Source organism: Cebidichthys violaceus, unplaced genomic scaffold, assembly GCF_023349555.1.
Source record: "Cebidichthys violaceus isolate CVI_PGR_0920_01 unplaced genomic scaffold, fCebVio1.0.p SCAF_35, whole genome shotgun sequence".
Classification (NCBI taxonomy): Eukaryota; Metazoa; Chordata; class Actinopteri; order Perciformes; family Stichaeidae; genus Cebidichthys; species Cebidichthys violaceus.
This window is the reverse complement of record NW_027176539.1, coordinates 1366267-1393935: the sequence shown is the minus strand read 5'-3', so window position 1 is coordinate 1393935 and position 27669 is coordinate 1366267. Positions and strand designations below refer to the sequence as shown.

The window sequence follows — 27669 nt, the reverse complement described above, 5'->3', positions numbered from 1 at the left end:
GAACGGAGATCTGCCGGGGATCCAGAGGCTCCTCATGTCCACGATGAGAGAGGAGACGCACATCAACATTAACTGCAGAGGTACACGAACACCAGCTTTCAGTAAACACTGTCATAGTGTGTGTGTGTGTGTGTGTGTGTGTGTGTGTGTGTGTGTGTAACGCAGTGTGTGCTGTTGTCTAAGGTAAGAGGAAGTCTAATCTTGGATGGGCGCCACTTCACTTGGCCTGTTACTTTGGACACAAAGACGTGGTGGAGGAATTACTGAAGGTAAGGCTTCTTCACGCTCAAACAACAGCTGTTTAAGTTCTGTTTAACTGAAAGGCTAATGACTGTGTGTGGTGACCCCCCGGCATGCAGGCAGGTGCGGACGTTAACTTGCCCAATAATGTCGGCGATTCGCCGCTGCACAAAGCTGCCTTCACAGGAAGAAAGGTACCCGAACGCCGCTCTTCTTGTCTCTGTGTCGATAGTGTGGTTGTGTGCATGCATTTGTTCATCCAGTCAATCAATCAACCAATCAATGAAACGCTCAATCACGTATTGATCAGGAGGTTGTGATGCTGCTGCTGCACTATGATGCATGTGCTACTGTCATCAATGGGACAGCACAGATTCCCAAAGATGTCACTCAAAACGCAGAGATCAGAGGCATGCTGGAAGGTGAGCGCGAGACACGCCGTCCTCTAATTTCATGGAAACATAAATGTATCAATCTCCACGTTTTGATGTTTTGGTATTCAGTCATACAACTTGTTTGTATGATGTATGGGTTCTAAAATCGTCCCACTTGTTCTCTCGCACATCCCATAATATTACTGACGCAAGCGGCGGAGAGAACGGAGGAGAGGAAGCTGGAGGAGCAACTCCTGGAAGCTGCACGAGAAGGAGACCTTTCGACTTTAACTCAGCTGGTTAGTGCAACTCGGGTTCTGAAGAGTGAAGTCAATGCTGAAGTGTCTTAAAAGCTGCATTCTCTCTAATGTCCTCCAGGGGGCGACTCCTCTGGTTGTATAGAAGTCTAGTCTAAAATGACTCTACTTCTCTCTTGATTTATTCCCTCAGTAAACATTGTAAACATGAGTTTATGGTCTCAATCTCTAGTTTACAGTCTTCTTCAATACAGCATGATGTTCATTTAGTACATTATGCTCCTTTTAGAGTCAAACACACCATAAAGCAGGGGATGATTTAGGGGCGGAGCTACACGCTGATTGACAGGTTGCTAGGTTTTTGTCTTCATGGAAGTTAATTGTAACATTTTGGTTGCATAACAATGTCTCATTCAGCGTTCGGTTGTACTTGGCTCCACCCCTCTTGTGCCACTTCTGGTTGCAAAAAAAACCCAAATATGGCGATGACCAAAAACCAAGATGGCTACCGCCAACCTCCTCTTCTTATATACAGTCTATTATTTTTATGAATTATTTTACATTTTATTATTATTATTATTATGCCTAATACCTGGTTCTGATTTTCTCTCTCTCCCCCCCCCCCCCCCCCCCCCCCCCCCCCCCCAAAAAAAAAATGAAGTAGACTTTGTAAAATCCTACATTTTAACCAATAATTGTGTTGAATGTCACTGTGGTTACTGCGCGTTAAATTGGATTCAGATGTATTATCCATGTTATAGCTTTGCTGTAAGGATTGACTAGACTATCGCTGTGAGCATGTTAGCATGTTAGCATGCCACACTCTCAGATATAGTCTAGTATACGGTCAACTACGCCCTTTTAAATCTCAGTGACAGCAGCACATTGTCCATGAAAACCTTTAGGAAACTGCTCTGAAGAAAAGATATATATATTTACAATATGTGCGAAAAGAAACGCCAATAAATGGATGCTGGCAAAAAAGTTTTGAGCAGCCTTAACTCTTTCCTGTCCCGAGCGGCACGACAACGACCTGCAGGACATTTGGCATCAGTCGATCCATCTGTTTTATTTTCGTCCTGTGTGTGTGTGTGTGTGTGTGTGTGTGTGTGTGTGCGTGTGTGCGTGTGTGTCCTGTGCTGCAGCTCAGCAGGAAGAAGACCCCAGATATCAACTGCACAGATCTGCTGGGAAACACTCCGCTGCACTCTGCAGCCTATCGAGGCCAGAAGCAGTGCGCCCTGAAGCTGCTCAAAAGTGGAGCCGGCCCCAACGTCAAGAACAAGAAAGGTACGAGATGGCAATCACGAATTTAAACTGAAAGGAAACGCTGTCTTTATTCTGCCCGTAAAAAGACCAAAATCAGTGGATTGAGGGTGCTAACAGTAATCCCCTGTGTAGTTTATTCCTCTGTGCCTCAGAGCCACAAACCCATCAATTAACCACACTGTTGTGCTGCGATGTGCTGGAGGGTCAGAGCAACAGGATGCACATTGTTGATTTGAATCTTTTAATGGGTTTTTGGCAATAAGAACATTTCACTAAGAAAAATATATTTAAAAGAAATTTGCAAATAGATATCACCAAGAAACTTCCCTGAATGATTATTTATATTGAGACAATACTTCTTTTGTAATACAAGTTTTCTGAAATGTTACGTTTAAGTATGCAAATGATGCATTGTCTTATTAAATATGTGCTAATTTGCATACATTTCCAGAACAGAAATGTGAACATTGGATAACGCCAGGTTCAGAATTCTTGTTTCATTTTGCTGACACATTAGAGTCAAAGGTTTTTTACATTTATATCTCTTCGTATCACTTCATAAATCAGAAAATACTGTCAGCAGCCATGTTATTTTTACTAATAAAATGTAGTATAAATGAGTGTGTGAGTGGTGTGTGGACAAAGCCCTCAGTAGAAAGCTTCAGCACACAGAGAGGAATGAAGGTGTGAAGTTTGGTGGATGTCAGAACTACTGAAGTGGAGATTTCTGGATCAGAGTGTGAGAAAAACTCCATTGATAGAAAAGCTCCTTTAAAGAGACGTTTAGTTAAAGTCCAGACATTTAGAAGAGTCTCCAGGTGAAGAGGGTCACAACATGAACTAGTAGATATCACCACCAAACTTCACCACTTCATCACCCACATCAACACCAGCATTTATTCTGTTACAAGTTTTCTGAAATGTTATGTTTAAAAATGCTAATGAGGCGTTATGTATGTCTACAGACGCTAAAACACAAACAAGTCAAAGTCAGTTTTCTTTCCACTAGTCTGAAAGAAGACAATAGTGAATAAAAACCCTTTTTCACTGGGATGTCTCTTGAGACTGCTGCTTGTACCAGAACATATTCCCTCTGGTGTTAAAGTCAATCACAAAGTCTTTAGCCCGAACAGGAAGAGCAACTGACTGAGTAAGCAGTAAGTCACGTCTGCAGACGTTTACAGGGTCAAGCATCAAACCTAAAAAACAGTTGACCAATGACACATAAAGCTGAGTGTCCTGAAAATGATTTAAACATTCTCCTGTTTTCCTTTTGACGATAATGAACTACTAAGCTGTCAATCGGAGCTCCCCAAAATGAACAACATTGCCTCTGAAATGGCGAAGTTATGTTCAAAGTGGTGGTTTACTGATCCATTGAAACATATTCGTGGAGTATTTGGACTTGTTTTAAATGATTGAATAATATTAAATTGGTTTAGTAGCTAAAGTTGACGCGCTAGCTAGCTAGCTAACTTGTTTCGACCGCAAAAGGTTGAACGTTTGTGATTCAACTCTGACTCATAGCAGTGGTTTCAAATGTGTGTTGGGCACCGATGTTGAATACTAATCAATGGTATCCCCAAAAACACCGGCTAAATATCAGCTAGCTATTGCTAAACACCAGCTAGCTATTGCTAAATACTAGCTAGAAAGTAGCTAGTATTAAGCTAGCAGCAGTAAAGGATATTAAGTAAGAAAAAGTAAAAATCCACAATAACTAAAATATAACAAACTAAAAACTATGATATGATATATACAGATAAACGACTCCTTGATGTTTACCTGGATTTGTCTTTAAATAACCTATAAATATCATGAAATCAGTGTTTTTTTCCTTCTGTATCTGCGTGTTCTTTTGCACTAAAGCCCCCACTTGTCTTGTTCGTCCACAACTCGCAGGCCAGACGGCGTTCGACCTCGCCAGTGATTCAGCAATGAAGCTGGTCCTCGAAGGCAGCGCTCATCGGGTGAGTGCTCAGTCGACGGCCGTGCTTTCTGAAGTTGCTTTGATTTTGTTTTGTTGTACATCCTTCGTGTTTCTCATCTGCGCTCCTTGCAGGGTATGACTCGGCATGTCAAGAAGTACGAGGGACTCCTCTGGAAGGTACCGGCGCACTGCTGTGCTCTCTCTCTCTCTCTCTCTCTCTCTCTCTCTCTCTCTCTCTCTCTCTCTCTCTCTCTCTCTCTCTCTCTCTCTCTCTCTCTCTCTCTCTCTCTCTCTCTCTCTCAGCCTCCATTGAAATCAGAAAAGACTGAACAATAATAGAAAATCACAGATATTCAGGCTGCTGATTCCTCTCTTGTGCGTCCCGCAGAGCTCCAGATTTTTTGGCTGGCGCTCCTACTGGGTCGTCCTCCAAGACGGGGTTTTGTCCTGGTACTCGAAGCAGTAGGTGGCGACTCTCACCTTGCCTGTGCTCCTTGAATCATGTGAAAAGATGTCGGCGACAGATAAATGGAAGTGCTGCACACTTTTGATTAGAGAGGCGCTGGAAGTGACAGAATCTTTTCTACTTTTTAACTGGCCTGTCTGTCTGCTGTCCCACCATTAGAGATGTGTCAGGACCTCACCTCTGTCTCTCTCTCTCTCTCTCTCTCTCTCTCTCTGTGAAGGTCTGATGCAGCAGCCAATGTGAAAAGGCAAGGCTGCAAGTCGCTGACGCATGCTCAGTGTTTGGTAAGACAACACTTGAGAGTTCCACTACACTACATTGCTTGCATTGTTTAATTTGCACGAGCAAACGATGTTCTCGTTTTCCAGCTCCAAGCCAAAGACAGCTGCTTTTTTACCCTCAAGTGCTTCGATGACAGCATGCATCACTTCAAAGTGTCGCCTAAAAACGACCCAGAGGCAACAGCTAAAGTAGGTTTAATTTCTCCCCGGGCTGGTAATTAACGTCTCGTCTTGGTCTTGTTTTTAATACAATATTGGAGAAGGCTCCCAATTCATTCTCTGACTTGGTTCTAGAAGGTTTCACATATAAAGCACCAATCTTTCTTACATTTTTCACATGTATTACTAATATTTTACGGACGTTTTTTGTATATTTTTCACGTGTTTTTTTATATATCTTTCACATTTTTCAGATATTTTTTCAACTTTTGTTCACACATTTGTCATTGATTCTTTGAATATCTTTTACTAATAATATTTGGAAATTTTTCAAACATTTTACTAACATTTTTTAACTACTGGTTAACATATTTTTCACAAAATTTTCACATATTTTTCAATTTTTTTTACATATTTTTCAGAAAAGTTTTACATATTTTTCACAATTTCTTTTCACAACTTTTACAAATATTTTTTGCGTATATTTCTGATACTTTTGGGATATTTACTGTAGTTTTGCCGTATGGAGCTCTGCTAAGCTGTTATGAATAAGTATTAATATGACTAGGATGTGTGCTCTATAAACTAATTCAGTCGCAGCTGCTGGCACCAGAATAAAATGTAAAGATCTCTAAATTCAGATGAGGGAAAATAGCCTTTCAGTATAAACTGAATGAATCTATTCACAGGCAGCTCTCTCTGTCCCCTCTTCACATCCAGCACTTCGCCGACTTTTCCGCCCCAATCTTCCTTTCAGAGTTCTGGATTTTCTTTCCCAGCACGACACAAAGCCGAGTGCACCGTCCATCTAAACTGATCTTTGTAATGTTAATAACTAATCCCCAAAGTCAGAGGCTGTTACTTTCTATCCTTCTATAATATTAATAATAATATCTGCGTTCCTTAGACATTTGACGTTAAAGCCATGCATTTAGATTTTGGTTTAGTAGAACAGCACCCTACTACTTTTGAGTACACTGTTTAAAAAAAGCTATTGTTTCAAAATACAAAATACTGCCTTAAATATACACTACAATTTGAAGTTTTCTTAAATAGTACTGAATGTGTACATTAACTTCCAGGCTTGACTTGAAACCAGAGGACTAGAGGTTTAAATAGAACGTTTGATTTGCAAACACCTGATCCCGAAGCTCCCGTTTAAAAAAAAAAAAAAGTTTTTTTTTTTTATATTATATATTTGGAATACGTCATGTTGACCAGTAAAAGAGGACTCCTGTAGGTTTTAAGAACGCTGAGCGTCGATATCTCAAATCCCAGATGGAAGCTTGAGTCTGTTGTCGTCTTGCAGGGCTGGCTGGACGCGCTGGAGGAGCACTCCGCCTACAGCACGCACTACTGCTCCCAGGAGCAAGGCAGCGAGGAGGACGAGGACGAGGAGGAGGTGAAGTCGCTCGGGGAGCTGACGGACTCGCTACAGGTGGCTGCAAACCAAAGAAAAATCCATAATCAGCATGTCACAATAGCGACCCGCAGGGTTCTGGCAGAACTAGAAAGCCCCCCCCCCCCGGTGCTTTTGTTCATCCGCCGTGTTTCCTCTCATCTCTCTGAAACCAGGCGGCGGACGACAAGCAGAAGAAACTGGAGAAGGAGGTGGAAGCTTTCCTGTCCATGCTGAGAGATGACGGGCTGGCAGAAAGTAAAGCTGCTTCATCGTCAATTACACATTTTAGATATTTATGTTATAATAAACACAACCGAGGAGAAACCATTGAAGGAGTGGACATTCAAATTTCCACTCATTAAGCAGATTTTAAATGCACATCTCCTGAAGTCCTTCTAATTAGGAGTCTGTCATTCGAGGAGCGTTGTGCTGGTAGCGCTTCTGAGAAACGGGCTTTAAGAAGCTTCAGAATCAGAACCGTTTATTAGCCGCTACACAATCGAGGAGTTAGACTTGGTGATTGGTGCAGAACAATGAACAATGATCAAGATCTAACAGTACATATAGAAACATAGAAAGGGTGTGTAACAGTAGGAAGTTGTCCTGTGGTGTCAGAGTCAGTGGGGGGGGGTCCCGGGCTTCATGAACCCACCTGCTGGAGGGAAGAAACTGTTCTTGTGGCGTGAGGGTCTTGGTCCTGATGGACCGCAGCCTCCTGCCAGAGGGGCTTCTTCTGTTTGTTTTTGTCTTTTTAAATTTCTCTCGTTACTCTTGTGGTCCCTCATTGGTGCGTTTGTCCCCCTCAGGGTTTCCGTCCACCGTGACCCAGAAATTACAAGAAATCAGCGAGTTGTCCAGCGAGACCAGTTCCAGTCTCGGAGTCTGTCTCGGCCTCCTCTCCAGACAGGAAGGGGTGAGTGTCGACCGCACCGTCGATTATCAGGATTTAACTCTCCACGACCCATAATAGAGGAACGTAGGTCGTTCTATGAGTTCTCCGTGAGGGACTCGGAGTCGGAGCCAGTCGAGGTGGTTTCGGGCATCTGGTGAGGATGCTGCCTGGGCGCCTCCCTAGAGGAGGTGTTCCAGGTATGACCGGCTGGGAGGAGACCCCCGAGGGAGGCCCAGGACCAGGTGGAGGGACTATATCTCCAAACTGGTCCTGGGAGCGCCTCGGGATCCCCCCCCAGTCAGAGCTGAGCTGATGTGGCACCGGGAAAGGGAAGTTTGGGGGGTCCACCTGCTGGAGCTGTTGCCCCCGAGACCCGATCCTGGATAAGAGGTTGAAGATGAGATGAGTTCTGCGTTGATATTTGGAGTTACTCAGCTCTGAAACTTTTTTGCTGTGGCCTCAATTAAACAGTTTGCTTTAATAAACTGTGGATTATGTCACCAGGACATTCTGTACAGAAACATACATGTGTGTAAATGAGGGCTGAGTAAGAAAACATATTTATATATATATATTTATATATATATATATATATTCTATTCTGTATTCTTTGGGTGACCTTGACCTGCATGCAGACTACAAATCCTGTAATCAAGAGGACCCTTGCAGCCCGTGACCCTCAGGTATACGGTGACAGAAGAAGGCAGAACATGTTTCTTAAGAAAGCGGCGGCACTATTCACGACTCCCCCTGAAAGCAGCTCGGCGGAGTGCTGCGATTATAAGCTGTCAGACGGGATTTCTCTTTGTGTGCGATTCAATGGATTTGATTATAATGGAAGGATTCAGAGGATAGATTACATCCCTCCAGGGAGGACAAATAGACGGCGCCGCTTATAGCTCACAACAAGCACCAGCCCTGCGCATCACTTCTGTAATGATGTAAAAATTGTATTTATACATCCCTCCTCTAAACACAGCGTTTACGTGGTGATTCACGTAATGAGATCCTCTTCCTGGCTGTTTGTGCGGGAGGCTCTGCCCTCCTGAGGTTCCCCCGTGTGTGTGTGTGTGTGTGTGTGTGTGTGTGTGTGTGTGTGTGTGTGTGTGTGTGTGTGTGTGTGTGTGTGTGTGTGTGTGTGTGTGTGTGTGTGTGTGTGTGTGTGTGTGTGTGTGTGTGTGTGGACCAGCAGCTCCTGGTGGTAAATCTGTTGGATGCTGAACTTATTTCAGGAATTAAGTAGTGAAATTTCATTAGTGCCACACTGGATATGTAAACACGAGGGGCAAACAGCGATGAGCCCAGCGGGGGTTTGACAACACTGGCCCAATGCCCGGGAAGCATTGTGGCTCAGCAGCAGCGGCACACAAACAGTGCTCTACAGGGGGGGGGGGGGTGTCACGCAACACAGTCCTCCATTGAAACATCTGGAAAGGATTGTCTGTTCTTTTACTAATCCAGCAAATAGAATATCTTAAGAAATGAAGCTATTTCATCAAATGGGTGAAGAAGAGAAATAATCACAAAACAAGACTGTGGTGACGCGTCTCGGTCCTCCAGTGACGCCCCATTGCATCATGAGTTGGGCAAAACAGCTGGCGAGCGGGGGTGCGTGTGCGACCGTAAATAACGGGGGAAATAAAATGCATTGAGCTCTTGCTGTTGCCCTGCTGTTGTAAACAAAGGAGGAGGAGGAGGAGGAGGAGGAGGAGGAGGAGGAGGAGGAGGAGGAGGAGGAGGAGGAGGGGGAACATGATGTCGTTTATCGTCATTAAAAATCCCTCATTATAAAGTCCGTTCCTACAACGTTCGACCGACATCACAACAGCGGTAAAGTAGTAAAGCCGGCCTCCTGCTTGATTTGATTGGCTGCCTCGGTCAAGCGTGACATTGACTGAAAATATTAAAACTTTTATGCGCGTCTAGATACCAAGAGAGGAGCGTACGCTGTCTCTGGAGTCTACGGCCCTGCTGGCTGCTCTGTGAGGCTGTACTTCACGGCAGTGCTTGGGACTAAATGCTAACGTCAGCATGCTAAGGTGATCACATGACAATACTAACATGCTCATGTTTAGCATGTATGTTAGCATGCTAACATTTGCTAATTACCTGCGTTCAGTGTTCTGAAGAGTGAAGTCACTTCTTCACGTGTTGAAGCTGCATTCTCTCTAGTGTCCATCAGGGGGCGACTCCTCTGGTCGTATAGAAGTCTAGTCTAAAATGACTCTACTTCTCTCTTGATTTATTCCCTCAGTAAACATTGTAAACATGAGTTTATGGTCTCAATCTCTAGTTTACAGTCTTCTTCAATACAGCATGATGTTCATTTAGTACATTATGCTCCATTTAGAGTCAAACAGACCATAAAGCAGGGGATGATTTAGGGGCGGGGCTACACTCTGATTGACAGGTCTCTACCAGAGACGTTGTCCGGTCTGGGAGTCGTCATCTTAGAACTTGTAATCCTTTCCTTTTTGTGTTTTCACTTCATGAAAGGTAATTGTAACATTTTGGTTGCATAATAGCGTAATATTCAGCGTTCCGTTGTACTTAGCTCCGCCTCTCTTGTGTCACTTCTGGTTGCAAAACAACCAAGATGGTGACGGCCAAGATTCTGATCTCCGAGCTTCAAAACGACGGTCCACACGCCAACGGGCGTTTTACTACGTCCGCTTCTTAAGTACAGACTGTGACTAAATATGAAGAGGGAACATCAAAGAAAGCACGTCTGATTTTTGTCACAATCATAATCTTAGTTGTCTGAGAGCGTTCGTTCTGCCGTGACGTGCGTCACTCTCTGAACATCTCATCAGAGTGAGGATCGGTCTCTGTCTGCTCCCTGACGATCGCTCACCGGCGATACGAAGTCCAGCGGCGCTGCTTGTGATGCGCCGCGGTGTTTGAACGCAGCGCATCACTGGAGTTGTTGAATATGGAAATCGAGGTGTGCTCACCATCACATGATAAGATTCACTTCCTTTTAAACACGACACTCTGCCAGACACACTCTCAGAGAACAACAAAGACACCGACAAAGTTGTTAAATACCTGAATTATTAAAATCTACTAAAAAATTTGAATATTCCCCTGAGGGTCTTCAGACGTTTTGACAGCACAGTCCGGTGCTTTCAGGGTCTACACCTGTGCCGGCCCATCGAGCGCTCAGCCTTTTGAACTGCAGAGCTCACGATGAAAGGCTCCCAGGCTCTCAGAGCTCTCCCCATCAATAGGCCTGGGTCTCTATAGGAGGAGCTCTCGACATGCGTGCTGCATACATCTCACACGGTGGTTCTGCGGCGTCAGTGATGCAGCGGGGGGGGGGGGGGCTCCTGCGGCGCTGGGTTTTGCACTTCACTCCACCTGTGTAGGTGTCAAGCAGCAGGAACCTCCTCTTTAAAGTTCAGCGTATTGTAATGCCGGCGAGTGATCTGCCGTCACGCTGCACTTTCTCCAACACTTAACCTCGTCCCGGTCACCATCACCAGGCCTCCCGCAGGAAGAAGTACTAACCAAATGCCTCTTATGTGTGTTTGCGTCTACGATTTGTTGTTTCTTTTCCCGTTAGAAACCATTTCATTTCTGGAATTCACCAACGTTTGCTTATTTTACCAGATGATGAAGATAAAAGATGAGAAACGCACATCATTCTCATAAGGAAACAAACGTTTTAAAAATCATGAATATATATAATTCAATTTAGATAATGCTATGTTTTAGATTATAATGATTGGATTATTACATTTGTGGATTTAAGAAATACTATTGTTCCCTTGATCCCAGTTCAGGCTGTAAAAACACTTGAATTATATTGGGACGTCTTCACCCACTCATGGCTGGTTTGCCAAGAAGAAGAAGAAGAAGAAGAAGAAGAAGAAGAAGAAGAAGGCCTCTTTACATCTCTCAAAAGTACTCAAATAAATCATTGACAGACTCGATGCTCTTTGAGAAGATGGGAAAGTGGAGGCTTCTTTCGGAGTGGACTGACGCTAACCCTCGATGGTCGTCATTTACATGCTGCTCTTTGATGCTTTTTGATTTCGCTGTAACGCCAGTAGTGACAAAAAGATTTGAATTATTCAGCAGCACCCTGAGCTTCACTGCTGCGGACGTTCTTCCTCCGTTTGAGGCCCAGATGTTCCCTCTTCTGTTGCTCTCTGCACTTAATCTTCACACGTTGTGTTATTTACACGAGCAGCGCGAGCGTCTGGTGTAAAAGCCAGGTTTCAGACCAATGGATTATATCTCGAGTCCGTCGGCCGTCACCTGAGCCGACGGGAATCGTGTTCTCCCCGTCGGCCATTTGAGACGAGCGGCGGCGGCGAGGCAGCCGTCCTCCATTACAGAGGAGCCGCGGCCTCTGGCGCTCTCCGTGGGTCTGATAATGATAGGACGGTGCAGAGGGGAGGGTCGGTCCAACGTGCTGTTTATGTGCATCACAGCTGGGCTGAGAGTCTCTCACACACACACACACACACACACACACACACACACACACACACACACACACACACACACACACACACACACACACACACACACACACACACGTGTCCTCTGTTTGTAATGAGAGTCACAATAAAATGTTTGGCAGCCATGACAACACGTCCTTAGTTATCAAATGTGGAAGATGGAACGTTCCTATGACTGATTAGTCTCTGTGTGTGTGTGTGCGTGTGCGTGTGTGTGCGTGTGTGTGTGTCGGGCTCAGGTGCGCAGTCTGAAACTGGAGCAGGAGGTGGAGAAGAACAAGATCCTCTCCGAGGCGCTGCAGACTCTCGCCACAGAGCACCACGAACTCGAGCAATCCGTCGTCAAGGGATCGTCGCCGCCGAGCGCCCTGAGCGAGGACGAGTTCCACGACGCCGTGTCTGGTGAGTGGACGGGTTGTCAGAGCCGTGCTCCGGGGTCAGGAGATGATGCGGGAGATTCTCACACTGCTCTGTCATTCCCCCGTAGGACTCTGGAATACTTCTTCTTCTTCTTCTTCTCTTCTTCTTCTTCTTCCTGCCCTTTGGGTTTTTGGTTGTTGCCGCTCCTGAAGAGTGACGTAAGAGCAAGGGTTGCCTGGTTGTGTTTGAATAACGTGAAGCCTGAGTTAACGTGTAAAACTGACTGATGGCTACTAAACAGAACAGTTTACAGGAGTTAGTGCTTGTTTTCATTTCTTTTGTATCTACAGTTCATCTGTAACGAGCACACCTTTTATCTAATGTGATGCTGTTGACCCTTTTATGTAACCAGTTCTACGTCTGAGAGGGAGATAGCATGGAGGTGTCTGCATGCAGTCATTGAGAAGTGTGAATAACATGTTCTAGATGTGTTCGAGATGCTTATTTATTTATATAGCAGCATGAATTATATTATAACCATAAAATAACAAATTCTAAAAAAAATATCTATACTTAAATTAATAAATATGATTAATTGTATTAAAGTAGAAATTCGAAAAATTTCACTTTTTATGTTTTATTTTTCTCACGTTTTTACAGCATCCTTTAATGGAGATGCTGGATTTTTAAGGCCGATATCAATATAGATATTAACACAATATGACTTGATTTGGAGGTTTTATATATATATATATATATATATATATACACACATACAGTGACTTTGTTTCTTAACGTGAGAAGTCTTGATTTGTCTCTCATGGATTTGTTTGTTGTTGTTTTTCAACCAGGCGGTCACTGCTCAGCGATGGACAAACTGTGTAATGGCGACACTGTTTCGTTATTTGATATTAGTCTTTTTTTTAACTGTAACCGTTTGTTATTTGCTACCATGCATGTGTGAACGTCGGCTTTATTAACAGACTACACAATATCTCCATCTTTTAATCGGCACAGTGTGATTGCGTGTCCTTTTAGAGGTGCGGTGTGTAGCATTCACAGCTAACTTACGTCTTTAACTGTTTCATCACCGGAAACACTAGAATGTGTTCGTCAGCGTAGAAATGAGCCCCTCACATCTGGGAGCGCGTCGTCGTCTTTACGGAGTCCGCCGTGTTCCTACGGTAGCCCTGAGCGGACAAAAAACAAACGCCGGCTCTAGAGAGAGACTTTCACATTTTCACGTTACCTGAAGGCCACCGTAGTTCTCCGACGCACTTGTAAAGGAAGGCGTGAGCAAAAACTTTATATAAGAAGCGGACGTAGTAAAACGTGACGTCACTCGCTGGTTTTTTTGTCGCCGACTGTTTTGGCCTTTTTTGCCTTTTTTTGCTTTTTGCAACCGGAAGTGACACGAGAGGGTGGAGCTAAGTACAGCAAGTAGCCACGCCCCCAAACACCACTGGTGGGCCTCAGAGCGCCATCTAGTGGGCCGCGGAGGTCCAACTTGAGTCTATTTGCCACTGTTAGCTAGCTAACGCTCCCTCGGATGCAGGGACACAAAACTGATTGTTGCTGCTTTTAGTTTTCAGATAGTTGGATGATAGTTAAGTGATGTGGTGTGTGTGTGTGTGTGGTGAAGAAATATAACCCTGTATATATAATATAAGCAGCGATGGGTGAGGCTTCCCTGTTCTAAACCGGAGGTTGCCGGTTGGTTACGATCAGCTTAGTTGCCTCCAACGGTCCAGTTCAGCCCTTGACTTCCACTCTCCAGCCCCAACAACATGAATACATGTGTCTCCCTCACAGAATCTGACTCGGAGATCTCCCTGAGCGGCTTTGAGACGGTGGCCAGCCATTCCTGCGACGAGGACGAGGACGAGGACGAGGAGGAGGAGGAGGACGAAGGCTCCGTCATGTTGCTGAGCAGCCCCGCCACCGGCATGCTGCGGGAGGATCACCATGGAGACAAGGACGAGACTCAACCCAGCGGGATCACAAAGCACAGGTCAGCTGCGCTTTAGACCCCCACGGTTTCCTAAATGGACCCCCGACCCCCCCCCCCCCCCCCCCCGAGCTGCTATCCACCTCTCATCCAAACAGAACAAACAGGGCCCGTCTCCTCAAACAGGACCGCTGTATCAGCAGCTGTCAGGATGTTATATTGTGTTTCCTCAAGTCGGCCCTTGGGTCTTTCCACTTTCGCGGTGTGAATAATTTAGGAGTCGTACTGAAAGCAGTGAGCTCTGTGTTGGAGCTGTTAAATATTGATGCGGTCACAGTGTAACGCAGTAATCAGTCTGCAGTCCCGTGCTGGCTAATCTCTCCGGGCAGCTCAGACGAGCTGGATGGATTTCAAATGATTATTATTATATTAACACTTCGTGGCTTATTATGCTACATTCTTGTGATTGTAATTGTTTATTTGTAATTGTAAGAGCGCTTTAAAACAGCTGCTCTGATGTCCTTAGAGGATGAAACATGACGCGGCAAAAACTACTGCCATAGGATTATATATTTGTATTATTTACTGGTCTTTTAACCTGTTTTATTATTTAGTTTTAAGTCTGTGAAATACTAATATGTCAGTGATTTGTATCGTTGATATTGATGCGTCACCTTAGAGGACAAAAACGCTGCTCTCCTAAAACTGCTCTAAAAAAAACTATATGTAAATATTAACCTCAGTTCGGATCATATCTACCAAATATTAATTTTCAAACTTGTAACACTTTGTTTACATAATGCTGCTGTTTTTTATATTGTCTTTTACATCATGATTTATGATGATATGTTCTTGATACATTTTACAAATATTGGAGCTTTGATTGAATACCTCTTTGATATTGTTTTTGCATTTTATGAATATATTTCCAAAGCATGGGATAGGAGGACAAAAGTAACTGTGATGGATAAATTATGTTGGTGTTGGTTGACGCCGGTGTTGGTTGAAGCCGGTGTTGGTTGACGCCGGTGTTGGTTGACGCCGGTGTTGGTTGAAGCCGGTGTTGGTTGACGCCGGTGTTGGTTGAAGCCGGTGTTGGTTGACGCCGGTGTTGGTTGACGCCGGTGTTGGTTGAAGCCGGTGTTGGTTGACGCCGGTGTTGATTGAAGCCGGTGTTGGTTGAAGCCGGTGTTGGTTGACGGCGGTGTTGGTTGAAGCCGGTGTTGGTTGAAGCCGGTGTTGGTTGAAGCCGGTGTTGGTTGACGCCGGTGTTGGTTGAAGCCGGTGTTGGTTGAAGCCGGTGTTGGTTGACGCCGGTGTTGGTTGACGCCGGTTGAAGCCGGTGTTGGTTGAAGCCGGTGTTGGTTGACGCCGGTGTTGGTTGACGCCGGTTGACACCGGTGTTGATTGAAGCCGGTGTTGGTTGACGCCGGTGTTGGTTGACGCCGGTGTTGGTTGACGCCGGTGTTGATCGAAGCCGGTGTTGGTTGACGCCGGTGTTGATCGACGCTGGTGTTGCTTGATGCCGGTGTTGATTGACGCTGGTGTTGATTGACGCTGGTGTTGCTTGACGCCGGTGTTGCTTGACGCCGGTGTTGCTTGACGCCGGTGTTGGTTGACGGCGGTGTTGGTTGACGGCGGTGTTGGTTGAAGCCGGTGTTGGTTGAAGCCGGTGTTGGTTGAAGCCGGTGTTGGTTGACGCCGGTTGAAGCCGGTGTTGGTTGAAGCCGATGTTGGTTGAAGCCGATGTTGGTTGACGCCGGTGTTGGTTGACGCCGGTGTTGATTGAAGCCGGTGTTGGTTGACGGCGGTGTTGCTTGACGCCGGTGTTGATTGACGCCGGTGTTGATTGAAGTCGGTGTTGCTTGATGCCGGTGTTGATTGACGCTGGTGTTGATTGACGCTGGTGTTGCTTGACGCCGGTGTTGGTTGAAGCCGGTGTTGATTGTCTCTCTGGGCTTTGTTCCAGTGTGTCACACAATACATCGCAGGCTTTTGTTGGCCATATTCACTTGAATAAGATATGGCGCCTGCAGCGATTATGTGTCTGTTGCTGCATTTACTCTAACGAAAAGTGTCCATTTTTTAGAGAACGAGGACAAAGTCAGTGTCGTCTTACAAACCTTCCACTGTGTGTTAATGTGTGTGTGTGTGTGTGTGTGTGTGTGTGTGTGTGTGTGTGTGTGTGTGTGTGTGTGTGTGTGTGTGTGTGTGTGTGTGTTGTTCTAGGACCAGCTTACCTGCACCAATGTTTTCAAGAAATGACTTCAGTATTTGGAGTATCCTGAGGAACTGCATTGGAATGGTGAGAATGATTGTTTTTATTCTGTGATGCAGGATGTTTCAGTGAAACAGCAGCGTGAAGCCGCTGAACACCACACTGCATCACACACAGAGTCCAGGCACCATAATCCTTCATATAAAAAATACAGCAGTTTTCTTATTTATCTTACATTTGAGCATTGCATTTCTAAACCGTCATTTCTTTTTTTGCGCTGGAGAAGGATGGAGTAGATCCTACATTTACATAAATTAATCTGGGAGACGCTTTTGTCCAAAGCGTCGTGTTGTGGAAACGACGCTCGGACGTTTTTTTTTTTTTACCGCATGTTTGAAGACCAATATCCCCTTTGGCCCTTTTTCAATAGTCGGCATTGGTATTACACTGTTGAAGGAGTGCTGTGTGAAGGCGCTTTATTTTCCTCCTGTAATGAAAACTGGACCTTCAATTGCATTTCTGAAACCTGTTGATTCTGTTATTCATAAGCAAGAGGCGCTGCATTCAATTTAATACCAGGGCTCAGTCTAAATGTACACAATCACAGAGGACGGTATGGCAAAAGACAAAATAGAAGAAAGAAAGTAATATAATTTGCATATATATATATATACATATACACACAAATATGAATACACTTTAATAAAAAAACAACTATTCAATTAAATGAACAGATTCTTATTCGTATGTTGATGTCCAATGTCATGTTGACGTGTTTGTTGTTTGTTCTTGATCCCGTGACTGAGGGGTCAAAAATAAAATAACCATTCATTCATTCATTATTGTCATAATTCCTCTTGGTGTCTGTTTTAGGAACTCTCCAAGATCACAATGCCGGTGATTTTCAACGAGCCGCTGAGCTTCTTGCAGCGCCTGACGGAGTACATGGAGCACACGTACCTCATCCAGCAGGCCAACGCCTGCTCAGACTCCGTGGAGAGGATGAAGGTAGTGACGTCCTTCACGTGTGACGTGCACATCGCTGAAGTCATATGCATTGTGTGTAATTGTGTGTGTGTGTGTGACGCTGAGTGTGGTGTTGTCGTCGGCAGTGTGTGGCTGCGTTCGCGGTGTCCGCCGTGGCCTCGCAGTGGGAGCGGACCGGTAAACCCTTCAACCCGCTGCTGGGAGAAACCTACGAGCTGGTCAGGTGAGTGTGGACTGAAGAGCGCACGTGTTCAACGCCGGTGATGCACTGAATACACGCGTCTTAACGTCTCCGACCCCGTCGTTCCCAGAGAGGACCTGGGCTTCAGGCTGCTGTCGGAGCAGGTGAGCCACCATCCTCCGGTCAGCGCCTTCCACGCCGAGGGCCTGAAGCAGGACTTTGTGTTTCACGGATCCATCTACCCCAAGCTCAAGTTCTGGGGCAAGAGTGTGGAAGCGGAGCCGAAAGGCGTCATCACCCTGGAGCTGCCCAAGTGAGAAGCTTCTGGTTGATTCATAGAAAAAGACGGCATGATTTTGATCATCTTTTCTTAAAAATGACGCATCAATCAACTCTTCCTCTTCTTAAAAAGGACAAACATCGATAACAGCTGTCGCACTATTTACACAAACATGTAGAATATACAGTATGAGTATAAAAGACGTGCAGGTAGGTGAGGGTGGAGGTGACAGCAGACTGACTTTAAATGAGCTGCATGTGTTTCGTTCTCTCATGGAGTTCCATGTTAGTGCAGCGTTCACCGATAACGCAGACTGACTGAAGGCACTTTTCCTGAGTGGGTGAGTGAGTACGAGTGTCCTGTAGACCCTTCTCTTCCCACATGCACATTTTGAACTCACCTTTATTGTTCCATTCGTTCTTCCTCTGTCTTGTGACAATCTGGCACCTGCGATACCTACAATGCGACTGGACCACAGGCAGGTTGGCGTTAGATGCTAGTGGCGGTAGCGTAGCAGAGGGCCGGTACGCTCTCTTAGCTCCAACTCTCCGCCTCCGGATATCTCACCTTTTCAAAGGCGTCGTCCTCAATCGACGGCGACCGAAGAGACGTCGATTGAGGACGTTTATCGCGCTCCATGCAGCTTCATCTGGAGGCTTTAAAGGTGCAATGAGTAAGACGTAGCCACAGATAGAGGGCAGCATTTCACCTGTACCACTGTGCCTCCCCCCCCCCAAAACGGTCTACATCCACAATCATCAGTGATGGAAAAAGACGCCAAGTACTGACTGACAGCAGGGCAGGAATCTGCAACAGGTCCCCCGTGTGGAGCAGTACTTCACCTCCACCTGTAGAACAGACTTTAATGTGAGTCTGTTTCTGTTTGATCATCAGGTACAATGAAGCCTACACTTGGACCAATCCCACATGTTGCGTTCACAACATCATCGTGGGCCAGCTGTGGATCGAGCAGTACGGGAACGTGGAGTTGGTCAACCACAGGTGAGTGGACACAAGCAATCTCAAGTCAACAACTCTAAAGATTCCAGAGTAACGTTTTGCTTTTCTCCTCTTCTTTGTTTTGAACCTAGAACTGGTGAACGGTGCTGCCTGAATTTCAAACCATGTGGTCTGTTTGGCAAAGAGCTGCACAAGGTTGAAGGTTACATTCTGGATAAAAGGTACATCTAAATGCATCTTAAGACGTCTGAAGCTATCAGAGAAACGAGTTGAGCGAATGTTAGCGGCAGCTCCCTTTGTCCTCCAAACGGACGCGTTTTAAAACCTGAAACTGAAGCTTCATTCAGTGTTTGTGGTCCCTTGTTGTTTATTATTCGGTTCTCGGTGTAAACCTCCTGAACGGATCTCAAGCTATCGGAGAAGCGAGCTGAGCGAACGTCTCCCTTTGCCTCTGAGGTAGAAGGTTTACATGAAGAAGGCTAGAGATGGAAAACACATCACGGTTTGGCCTTAAATGCGTATACTCTACGGGACGTAAGCCACGCATGTGACGTCACATGACTGAGTGACGTCACATGACTGATGTGCTCTTAGATGCTTGTTTAAAACAAGGAGACTTCTGGTGACTAGTAGTTCTCTTGAATACCTGTGCTGAACACACTTTGGATAAAAAGCGTCTAAATGACTGTGATGTTATCCAGACTCGGATGCGGGTCCCCAGGGTGACAGTCCTGTGTTCGTTCACCACTGAGGGAATCCTAAAGACGTGAACCCCCCCCCCCCCCCCCCCAACGATCCCTCGCTACTTCACAACGTCTGCTATTGAGACGCCCAGCGGCAGAAAATGACACGTTACACGAGAGCCCATTACGAAATCAAATAATCACGCTAATTAGCGGTTGATAATTCAGTTAATAATTATCTGTTCGTGGAAAACCAGCTGTTGAGGGAAGACTGAGGGGAAAAGAGGGCGAGACCACGACTGAACGACTCGTGTTTGACCACGACAACAAGTCCAAATGTGTGCGTCCGTGAGATATTGACGGCTGAGCTGGTGTGTGTGTGTGTGTGTGTGTGTGTGTGTGTGTGTGTGTGTGTTTTCTTCCCACAGCAAAAAGAAGCTGTGCGCTCTCTACGGGAAGTGGACGGAGTGCCTGTATGTCGTCGACCCGGCCGCCTTCGAAGCGCACAAGAAGAGCGACAAGAAGGGAGCGGCGGAGAGAAAGAGCAGCAAAGCGGTACGAGCGGAAGGGAACCGCAGAAGCGGCTCGTTGTTGAGGTCCATCGTGTGAATAACGCAGCTCGACGGCACATTAGATGGAAAATATCTGTGTTTTTCCAAGTCGCGTAAATACGACGATGTCTCGAGATCTCTGCCGACACCCTTAATTAACGTCACTCTGCCGATCAGCGGCGCACCGAAGCGTCTCTCGGAGAGCCTGATTAATATGCGTTGCTGTACTGTGTCTGCGTTTGCTGTGTTCAGGGCGGCGGTGAGGATCGGGAGGAGGCTCCCTCTCCAGCCGCAGACACCGTGGAGATGATTCCTGGCAGCCAGCTGCTGTGGAGAATCGCGCCGAGACCGGCCAACTCTACCGAGGTCTGACTGATTTCATTAGCCTCCATTAGCATACATTACAGTTGCACAAACCACCCACTCCACTGAGAGTTTGAAAGGAGTTTGAAACTTTCAGACGAGACATTCAGAGTACTGCGGTTCAAGAGCATCAGGAGTAAAAACGTCTTTGTTTCGTGCATTAACTTCTTCATTTTAGCGAAGGTTGTGTATTACTGTGTTCTGTACTTTGCATACTTTGCATGTGCACCTGACTGCAAATCAATGTACGTTAATGTGACCCAACAGAAGAGCACAGGCCCGAAAACCAGCGCGTTTTTGATTGTTTTTTTTTTCCCGATAATACAAAAATAATTTGCAGATGTACAGCTTCACGTCCTTTGCGATGCAACTGAACGAGCTGCATAAAGAGATGGAGGGAACCATCCCCCAGACGGACTGCAGGCTGAGGCCAGACGTACGAGCCATGGAGAACGGGGACATCGGTAATCATCATCATCATTTGGCGACGTGCTTCGGGAGCCCAAAGTCGCGGCGATGTGAACCTCTGCGATGTCTTTTATTCCAACAGACGTCGCCAGCGAGGAGAAGAAAAGGCTCGAGGAGAAACAGAGAGCCGCTCGCAAGAACCGCTCCAGATCTGATTCCGCTGAAGAGTGGAAGACCAGGTGAGGGTGTTGATGGAACTGGACCACTCAAAGTCAACTGTCCCTTTTTAGCTCCAAAGGCTTTGGTTTAATCGGTTAACGTGTGCGGTACGTTCTCAAAGCACCAGTTCAAGGCCACATTTGTGTGCATTAAAGTGACAATCGTTGCTGTTTAATATAAATATAGTGTGAGCATTAATTCAGATTACCCTGGTTTTTTTTTTTTTTCCCCGAATTATCTTTATATGCAGATTTCTGTCTTTAAAGGAAATGCACTTATTTGCTTTCTTCTTTAAGTACGCATTGTACATTTATACGAATACACAGTGTCTGTGTTTAGTGCTGCAGTTTTGTCGTCTCTTTCATACTGTGTGGCTTTGAAATGCTCAAGCTAAATCTCCATCTTCTCTCCATCTGACTTGTTTTTCTGTTGCATCCCGACTTTGATGTTTAGGAGTCCTGCCCTGGGTCCAAGGTCAGAGCTGCTCGCTGTTTGATTGATGTGCCTGAAATGTGTGATGTGATCACGTGACCTCGCGGTCTCGGAGTGTTTCCGAACACTTTGTATTCTCTAAATTGAAATCTTATCTCCATCCCCGCGGCCCGCTGTCTGTTAACATATGATAGAGAATCAGCAGCGATTGAATCGGCAGTTTTGGAGACGTCCTCGTTAATCTGCTCTCCCCTCCGCCGGCATGGCAGCTTCCTGGATCCTCTAACCCGAATCGCGTTCTCCAAAAAAACAATACAAGTTAAAGGAATACTTCACCCTCACAATGACCAAATGTATACCGACTACTCACCTTGAATTCTGGAAAAAAACTGTTTCTCGATTGCCTCCAGAGCGAACAAAAAACAAAAAAAAAACTGAGAACGGTTCTTGATGAATTGAAGTACATAAGGGGCGTTTAGCAGCAGCAAAACTATATCAAGTCATCTCACACAACTCGTCCTCATGGGTGGATTATAAGACAGTGGGCCCCTGGACAAAGACGTGAAAGAGGACCCACCACCTCTCCTATTTAAGAGCAAGACACCGACTTTATAGTTGTTTAGCCTGTTTTTGTTGTTTTGTGTCTTTGTAGTTGTTTTCTGTCTCTTTGTAGTCATTTCGTGTCTCTTTGTAGTTGTTTTGTGTCTTTGTAGTCATTTTCTGTCTCTTTGTAGTCATTGTGTGTCTCTTTGTAGTTGTTTTTGGTCTTTTTTGTCGCTATGTTTGTCTGTGGTTGCTTTGCCGCATGTCATAGTTGTTTCGAGTATCTTTGTGTCTCTTTGTAGTTGTTTCGTGTCTTTGTAGGTGTTTTGGTCTCTGTGTCGTCTTTTTGTGTCTCTTGCGGTCGTTTTCTGTTTCTTTGTGGTCGTTCGGAGTCTCTTCCTGGTTGGTTCGTGTCTCTTTTGAGAGACGTTTTGTAGGTGAAGCTCAGGGGAGGCGCTGACACTTTGGGCCGCTGGTCCTGTCCCCGGTAGGCCCGTTAAGTGATCCATCCAGTATAACCTCATTTATCCCGTCATATGCTCACTACTTCCCAAACACATGCATCTTCGCTAAAAAAAAAAAATACTATTTACGAGAGAAAAACAAAGTTTTCTTTCAGAATTCAAGGTAACACGGGGTGAGTCATTGATATAAAAATGGTCATTTTTTTTATGCAAATTATTCCTTTAATTTTAGTCCAAAGCAAAGAACCCTAACGGCTAATTCAGCGCACATTACCCATAACCTTGTGATGGAGCATGCCTGACCTTCCTTCCCCCGCTTTGAGTTGTGATTTTCTGGCGTTGCTTCGATCAGACCTCAAACTTGAGTGCTGATGTGTCTCCGCTGTGTTCTCAGGTGGTTTCAGCAGGGTCAAAACCCCCACACCAGCTCCCAGGACTGGCTCTTCTCTAGTGGATACTGGGACAGGAACTACAGCCAGCTACCAGACATTTACTGAAGGACACTTTCTGCAGACAGGAATGAGCAGCATTGTCCTTTGTACGGAGCAGCATTAACAACAGTAACTACAAGTAATAATACTTAAACTGCGTGGCCTTAATCTACTTTATGATTGTACAATTGTGCAGAAAAATGTCAATAATCAATATTTAAATGTTATGAAATGTGAAGTTCTGAACAATGCTTTGAAATGTAGCGTTTGTTTGTGTTCATAAGGGAGCCGAGGTGCTGATGGTTTTACTTTCCTTCTGTCTTCTTTTAAACGTTAGTAATAGTGACTCTAAATGTATTCCTGTATGTGTGTATATATACAGGAAAACATATACATTGATATATATATATATATATATATATATAAACAAACTCATAATACACATATTCAACCAGTGACCTCATCATGCCGTTCACGTTCCCTCTGGACTCCAAACTCACCAAATCACGAGCAGTCAGTAAATATCAGGACGATGTGTGGGTGTTGTTTCTCCGGACGTAGTTTTCCTTGTAAATTATAATAATGATGAAACATACAGTACAAACAAAAAAATCACAGTTTATTTTCTACTTCGATATTAAACTTGACTGGTGTTAATTGTGTTTCGTCCCAGAATTGTGTGATTTCATGAAGCAGACATTCAGTTATGTGAAGAGGTGTGTGTGTGTGTGTGTGTGTGTGTGTGTGTGTGTGTGTGTGTGTGTGTGTGTGTGTGTGTGTGTGTGTGTGTGTGTGTGTCGGTCAGAAGGTCACATGATGGAGAAACTATTGGGTTTTATGGCGTTGTTTTGCCTCCATATGGAGCATTGAAAGTATCTGAAATAAAACACTTCAATGTATTCATGTGTCTTTTCATCGTTTATGTGACGCATGCTTGAGATGCAAGACTAAAGTACAATGGAGCCCTTTTCTTAGAAGATACTGGACTTGGCAGTTCACAGCTTCCATAAACTATGTATACAAAGAAAAGGATGAAGAAGGAGCCTGAGCCGCTTGTTTTCATGGCTCTACCAGACTCCATGTTTGATCTGGTGAAGTCATTAAGGACAGAGCTGGTGAAGGAGGCAGCCTAGTTAAGAAGGACTCTGGATAGATATAATTAGTTTATTTACATCAAAAGCCAAAGATCTAATCCCTCCAACATGAATCAGGAAGAGCTTCTCAACCATAAGGCTCATATGCATATTTCTGGTCTCCTTTGTAAGCTGAGAAGCAAAGGAATATGAATCCATTATAATTAATTTTATTCTGTCTGTTACCGTTCTAGAGATGCAATAAAGAGAAGCAGATTCGTATCTTTGCTTTCAAAGGCGATGTTGATCATATCCCAGATCTCCTGAACGTCTTCTACTCTGTGACAACTGTGACACTAAAATACAACATTTATGAAACAATCATCAGAATCAGAATCGACTCTCAACGTGCATACATGAAAATATTAAATATAAAAAATTAAGTACAAGGACAACAAAGTAGAGCAGAGGTAAGCATTAACCTTTAACTACAATGTACAATTCAAATATATATCCAAAAGTGCTCTGTAGCGCCCTCCAGAGGGGAGGAGTTGAACAGCTTGTCTCCAGGGTGTGAAGGGTCTGCAGCGATCTGTCCGGCCCGCTTCCTGACTCTGGAGGTGTACAAGTCCAGGATGGAGGGCCAGGCTGGAACCAGTGAGCCTCTCTGCAGACCTGACAGTCTGTTGTGGTCTTGTTCCTGTCACAGTGATGATGGAGGAGCAGAGAACAGACTGGATGATGGTGGAGTAGAACAGGACCAGCAGCTCCTGGCGCAGGAAGTACAACCTCTGCTGGGCCTTTTTCCTGATGGTGTCGATGTTGGGGGCCCACTTCAGGTCCTGGGAGAAGAAACCTGAAAGTCTCCACCGCAGACACAGTGCTGTTGAGTATGGTGAGGAGGGGGGGCAGTGTTGGGGGGGTCACCGTTCCTGATGAGGCCGATGACCGTCGTGTCATCGGAGAACTTCAGGAGTTTAACAGCCGGGTCCTCTGAGGTCCAGTCGTTGGTGTAGAGGGAGAAGAGCAGTGGGGAGAGACCACATCCCTGTGGGGGGGGTCCAGTGCTGATAGTCCGGGTGCTGGATGTGGTTTCTCCCAGCTTCACCTGCTGCGTCCTGTCTGTCAGGAGGTTAGTGATCCACTGACAGGTGGAGGCTGGCCCAGTGAGCTGGGAGAGTCTGGGTTGGAATATTGGATGATGGTGTTGAACGCTGAGCTGAAGTCCAATAATCAGAACCCTTGCATATGACCCTGGCAGACAAGCTGAAGAGGGTTGTTGTTGTCTAAGTGAGCTAACATGCACTACGTATACTACAAGGATACTGTTTCTATATACGTTATACTACCGAGGCTTCATTGTTCATGTTCCAGAACTCAAGATATTAATGTGAGATTTATTACCGTTTTATTTATTCATTTATCGATGTGTTTTTTTCAGAGCCGAGACTAATGAGAGCGAACCTTCAGACTGTTCTTCTTCACACGTGTGGTGAGTGAAAAATCTTGATTTATTTTAAGCTGACACGACGATGCTTATTGGTTAATAGAGGTCACCCATGTGTTTCATTTAGGCCTGGTTGGTACATTAGGTTGAGCACTCCATCTCTTGATGAAAAGAAGAACAGCAGTTTGAATCATTATGCCGGTCAGAAGGGCTTTGAGTTTGTCGTGTTGTAACGCTGCATAAACACCAGAGTGTGTGTGAGTGTGTGTGTGTGTGTGTGTGTGTGTGTGTGTGTGTGTGTGTGTGTGTGTGCTGCTGTTTGAGCGGTGAAGCGGATCCACAGCTGTCTCTGTGCTTGAAAACAACGTTACATAATGTTTGAGCTATAGTTGAAATACCTTTTATGATGTTTTTTATTATTTTGGGACATTTAAAATCTACGTTTTGTACAACCCATTGAATATATATGTTCACAGTCTATGCATCATTTTGTCATATGGATTGTCTATATTGTAATTATATTATGTTGGTTTATTGTCTTACATCTACATCTTTTGCACACCTGTGCGTCCTGGAACACGGATCGGTCCTCCGTTTCTTCCATCTCTCCCTGTTAAAGGGTTGGTTTGGGCCCCCTGAAGCACATTAATATTGGACAATATAAATTAAATTATCTTGTCCTAAGATGAACCTACAGAGGACCTAAACAGGTATTCTATATACAGCTTTTAAACATCTTGAAATCATCATCCCGAGTCCGTAATATGTGATATGTTGTGTCTTTTAATTTAGCTATGGAACATCTGAAACAAAATGGCCGCATGCCCAGAGTCTGTGAACTGATGTAACTTGGTTTTGGTGTGATTAAAGAACATCCTGCAGGCTCTCATCTTTCATCTCTAAAAATTTGCGTCTCTCTGGTTGTTTTGCGTCTCTCTCTGTAGTTCTTTTGCGTCTCTCTGTAGTTGTTTTGCGTCTCTCTGGTTGTTTTGCGTCTCTCTCTGTAGTTCTTTTGCGTCTCTCTGGTTGTTTTGCGTCTCTCTCTGTAGTTCTTTTGCGTCTCTCTGTAGTTGTTTTGCGTCTCTCTCTGGTTGTTTTGCGTCTCTCTCTGTAGTTCTTTTGCGTCTCTCTGTAGTTGTTTTGCGTCTCTCTGGTTGTTTTGCGTCTCTCTCTGGTTGTTTTGCGTCTCTCTCTGTAGTTCTTTTGCGTCTCTCTGTAGTTCTTTTGCATCTCTCTGTAGTTCTTTTGCATCTCTCTGTAGTTGTTTTGCATCTCTCTGTAGTTGTTTTGCGTCTCTCTCTGTAGTTGTTTTGCGTCTCTCTCTGTAGTTGTTTTGCGTCTCTCTCTGGTTGTTTTGCGTCTCTCTCTGGTTGTTTTGCATCTCTCTGTAGTTGTTTTGCGTCTCTCTCTGGTTGTTTTGCATCTCTCTGTAGTTGTTTTGCATCTCTCTGTAGTTGTTTTGCATCTCTCTGTAGTTATTTTGCGTCTCTCTGGTTGTTTTGCGTCTCTCTCTGTAGTTGTTTTGCGTCTCTCTCTGTAGTTGTTTTGCGTCTCTCTCTGGTTGTTTTGCATCTCTCTGTAGTTGTTTTGCGTCTCTCTCTGGTTGTTTTGCATCTCTCTGTAGTTGTTTTGCGTCTCTCTCTGGTTGTTTTGCATCTCTCTGTAGTTGTTTTGCATCTCTCTGTAGTTATTTTGCGTCTCTCTGGTTGTTTTGCGTCTCTCTCTGTAATTGTTTTGCGTCTCTCTCTGTAGTTGTTTTGCGTCTCTCTCTGTAGTTGTTTTGCGTCTCTCTCTGGTTGTTTTGCATCTCTCTGTAGTTGTTTTGCGTCTCTCTCTGGTTGTTTTGCGTCTCTCTCTGGTTGTTTTGCATCTCTCTGTAGTTGTTTTGCGTCTCTCTCTGGTTGTTTTGCATCTCTCTGTAGTTGTTTTGCATCTCTCTGTAGTTGTTTTGCATCTCTCTGTAGTTATTTTGCGTCTCTCTGGTTGTTTTGCGTCTCTCTCTGTAGTTGTTTTGCGTCTCTCTCTGGTTGTTTTGCATCTCTCTGTAGTTGTTTTGCGTCTCTCTCTGGTTGTTTTGCATCTCTCTGTAGTTGTTTTGCGTCTCTCTCTGGTTGTTTTGCATCTCTCTGTAGTTGTTTTGCATCTCTCTGTAGTTATTTTGCGTCTCTCTGGTTGTTTTGCGTCTCTCTCTGTAATTGTTTTGCGTCTCTCTCTGTAGTTGTTTTGCGTCTCTCTCTGTAGTTGTTTTGCGTCTCTCTCTGGTTGTTTTGCATCTCTCTGTAGTTGTTTTGCGTCTCTCTCTGGTTGTTTTGCATCTCTCTGTAGTTGTTTTGCATCTCTCTGTAGTTGTTTTGCATCTCTCTGTAGTTGTTTTGCGTCTCT

The 27669-nt window shown here is 44.9% G+C and overlaps 1 protein-coding gene across 4 annotated transcripts in view; it reads left to right on the top strand.

Moving 5' to 3' along the window:
• Positions 1 to 23666, top strand: part of osbpl1a (oxysterol binding protein-like 1A) — a 26478-nt gene extending 2812 nt beyond the window's left edge. The window contains exons 2-29 of one of the 4 annotated variants that reach the window (XM_068725312.1): positions 1 to 80; positions 184 to 269; positions 360 to 434; positions 614 to 662; positions 828 to 913; positions 2017 to 2161; positions 4043 to 4110; positions 4203 to 4247; positions 4459 to 4532; positions 4757 to 4820; positions 4905 to 5006; positions 6286 to 6414; positions 6552 to 6633; positions 7185 to 7291; positions 11979 to 12141; positions 13912 to 14110; positions 16277 to 16352; positions 17139 to 17273; positions 17378 to 17475; positions 17564 to 17746; positions 18608 to 18715; positions 18805 to 18894; positions 19785 to 19911; positions 20160 to 20273; positions 20611 to 20734; positions 20821 to 20917; positions 21351 to 21371; positions 22731 to 23666. The exon at positions 1 to 80 is cut by the window's left edge and continues 56 nt beyond it. In XM_068725312.1, the coding sequence (XP_068581413.1) occupies positions 1 to 80; positions 184 to 269; positions 360 to 434; positions 614 to 662; positions 828 to 913; positions 2017 to 2161; positions 4043 to 4110; positions 4203 to 4247; positions 4459 to 4532; positions 4757 to 4820; positions 4905 to 5006; positions 6286 to 6414; positions 6552 to 6633; positions 7185 to 7291; positions 11979 to 12141; positions 13912 to 14110; positions 16277 to 16352; positions 17139 to 17273; positions 17378 to 17475; positions 17564 to 17746; positions 18608 to 18715; positions 18805 to 18894; positions 19785 to 19911; positions 20160 to 20273; positions 20611 to 20734; positions 20821 to 20917; positions 21351 to 21371; positions 22731 to 22833 (2830 nt within the window). In that variant the 3' untranslated portion in view covers positions 22834 to 23666. Of the gene's footprint in view, positions 81 to 183; positions 270 to 354; positions 435 to 550; positions 663 to 827; positions 914 to 2016; positions 2162 to 4042; positions 4111 to 4202; positions 4248 to 4458; positions 4533 to 4756; positions 4821 to 4904; positions 5007 to 6285; positions 6415 to 6551; positions 6634 to 7184; positions 7292 to 11978; positions 12142 to 13911; positions 14111 to 16276; positions 16353 to 17138; positions 17274 to 17377; positions 17476 to 17563; positions 17747 to 18607; positions 18716 to 18804; positions 18895 to 19784; positions 19912 to 20159; positions 20274 to 20610; positions 20735 to 20820; positions 20918 to 21350; positions 21372 to 22730 lie in introns of those variants that run through there. The other 3 variants (XM_068725310.1, XM_068725311.1, XM_068725313.1) reach the window with 3 other exon arrangements.
• Positions 23667 to 27669: the final 4003 nt, after the last annotated feature.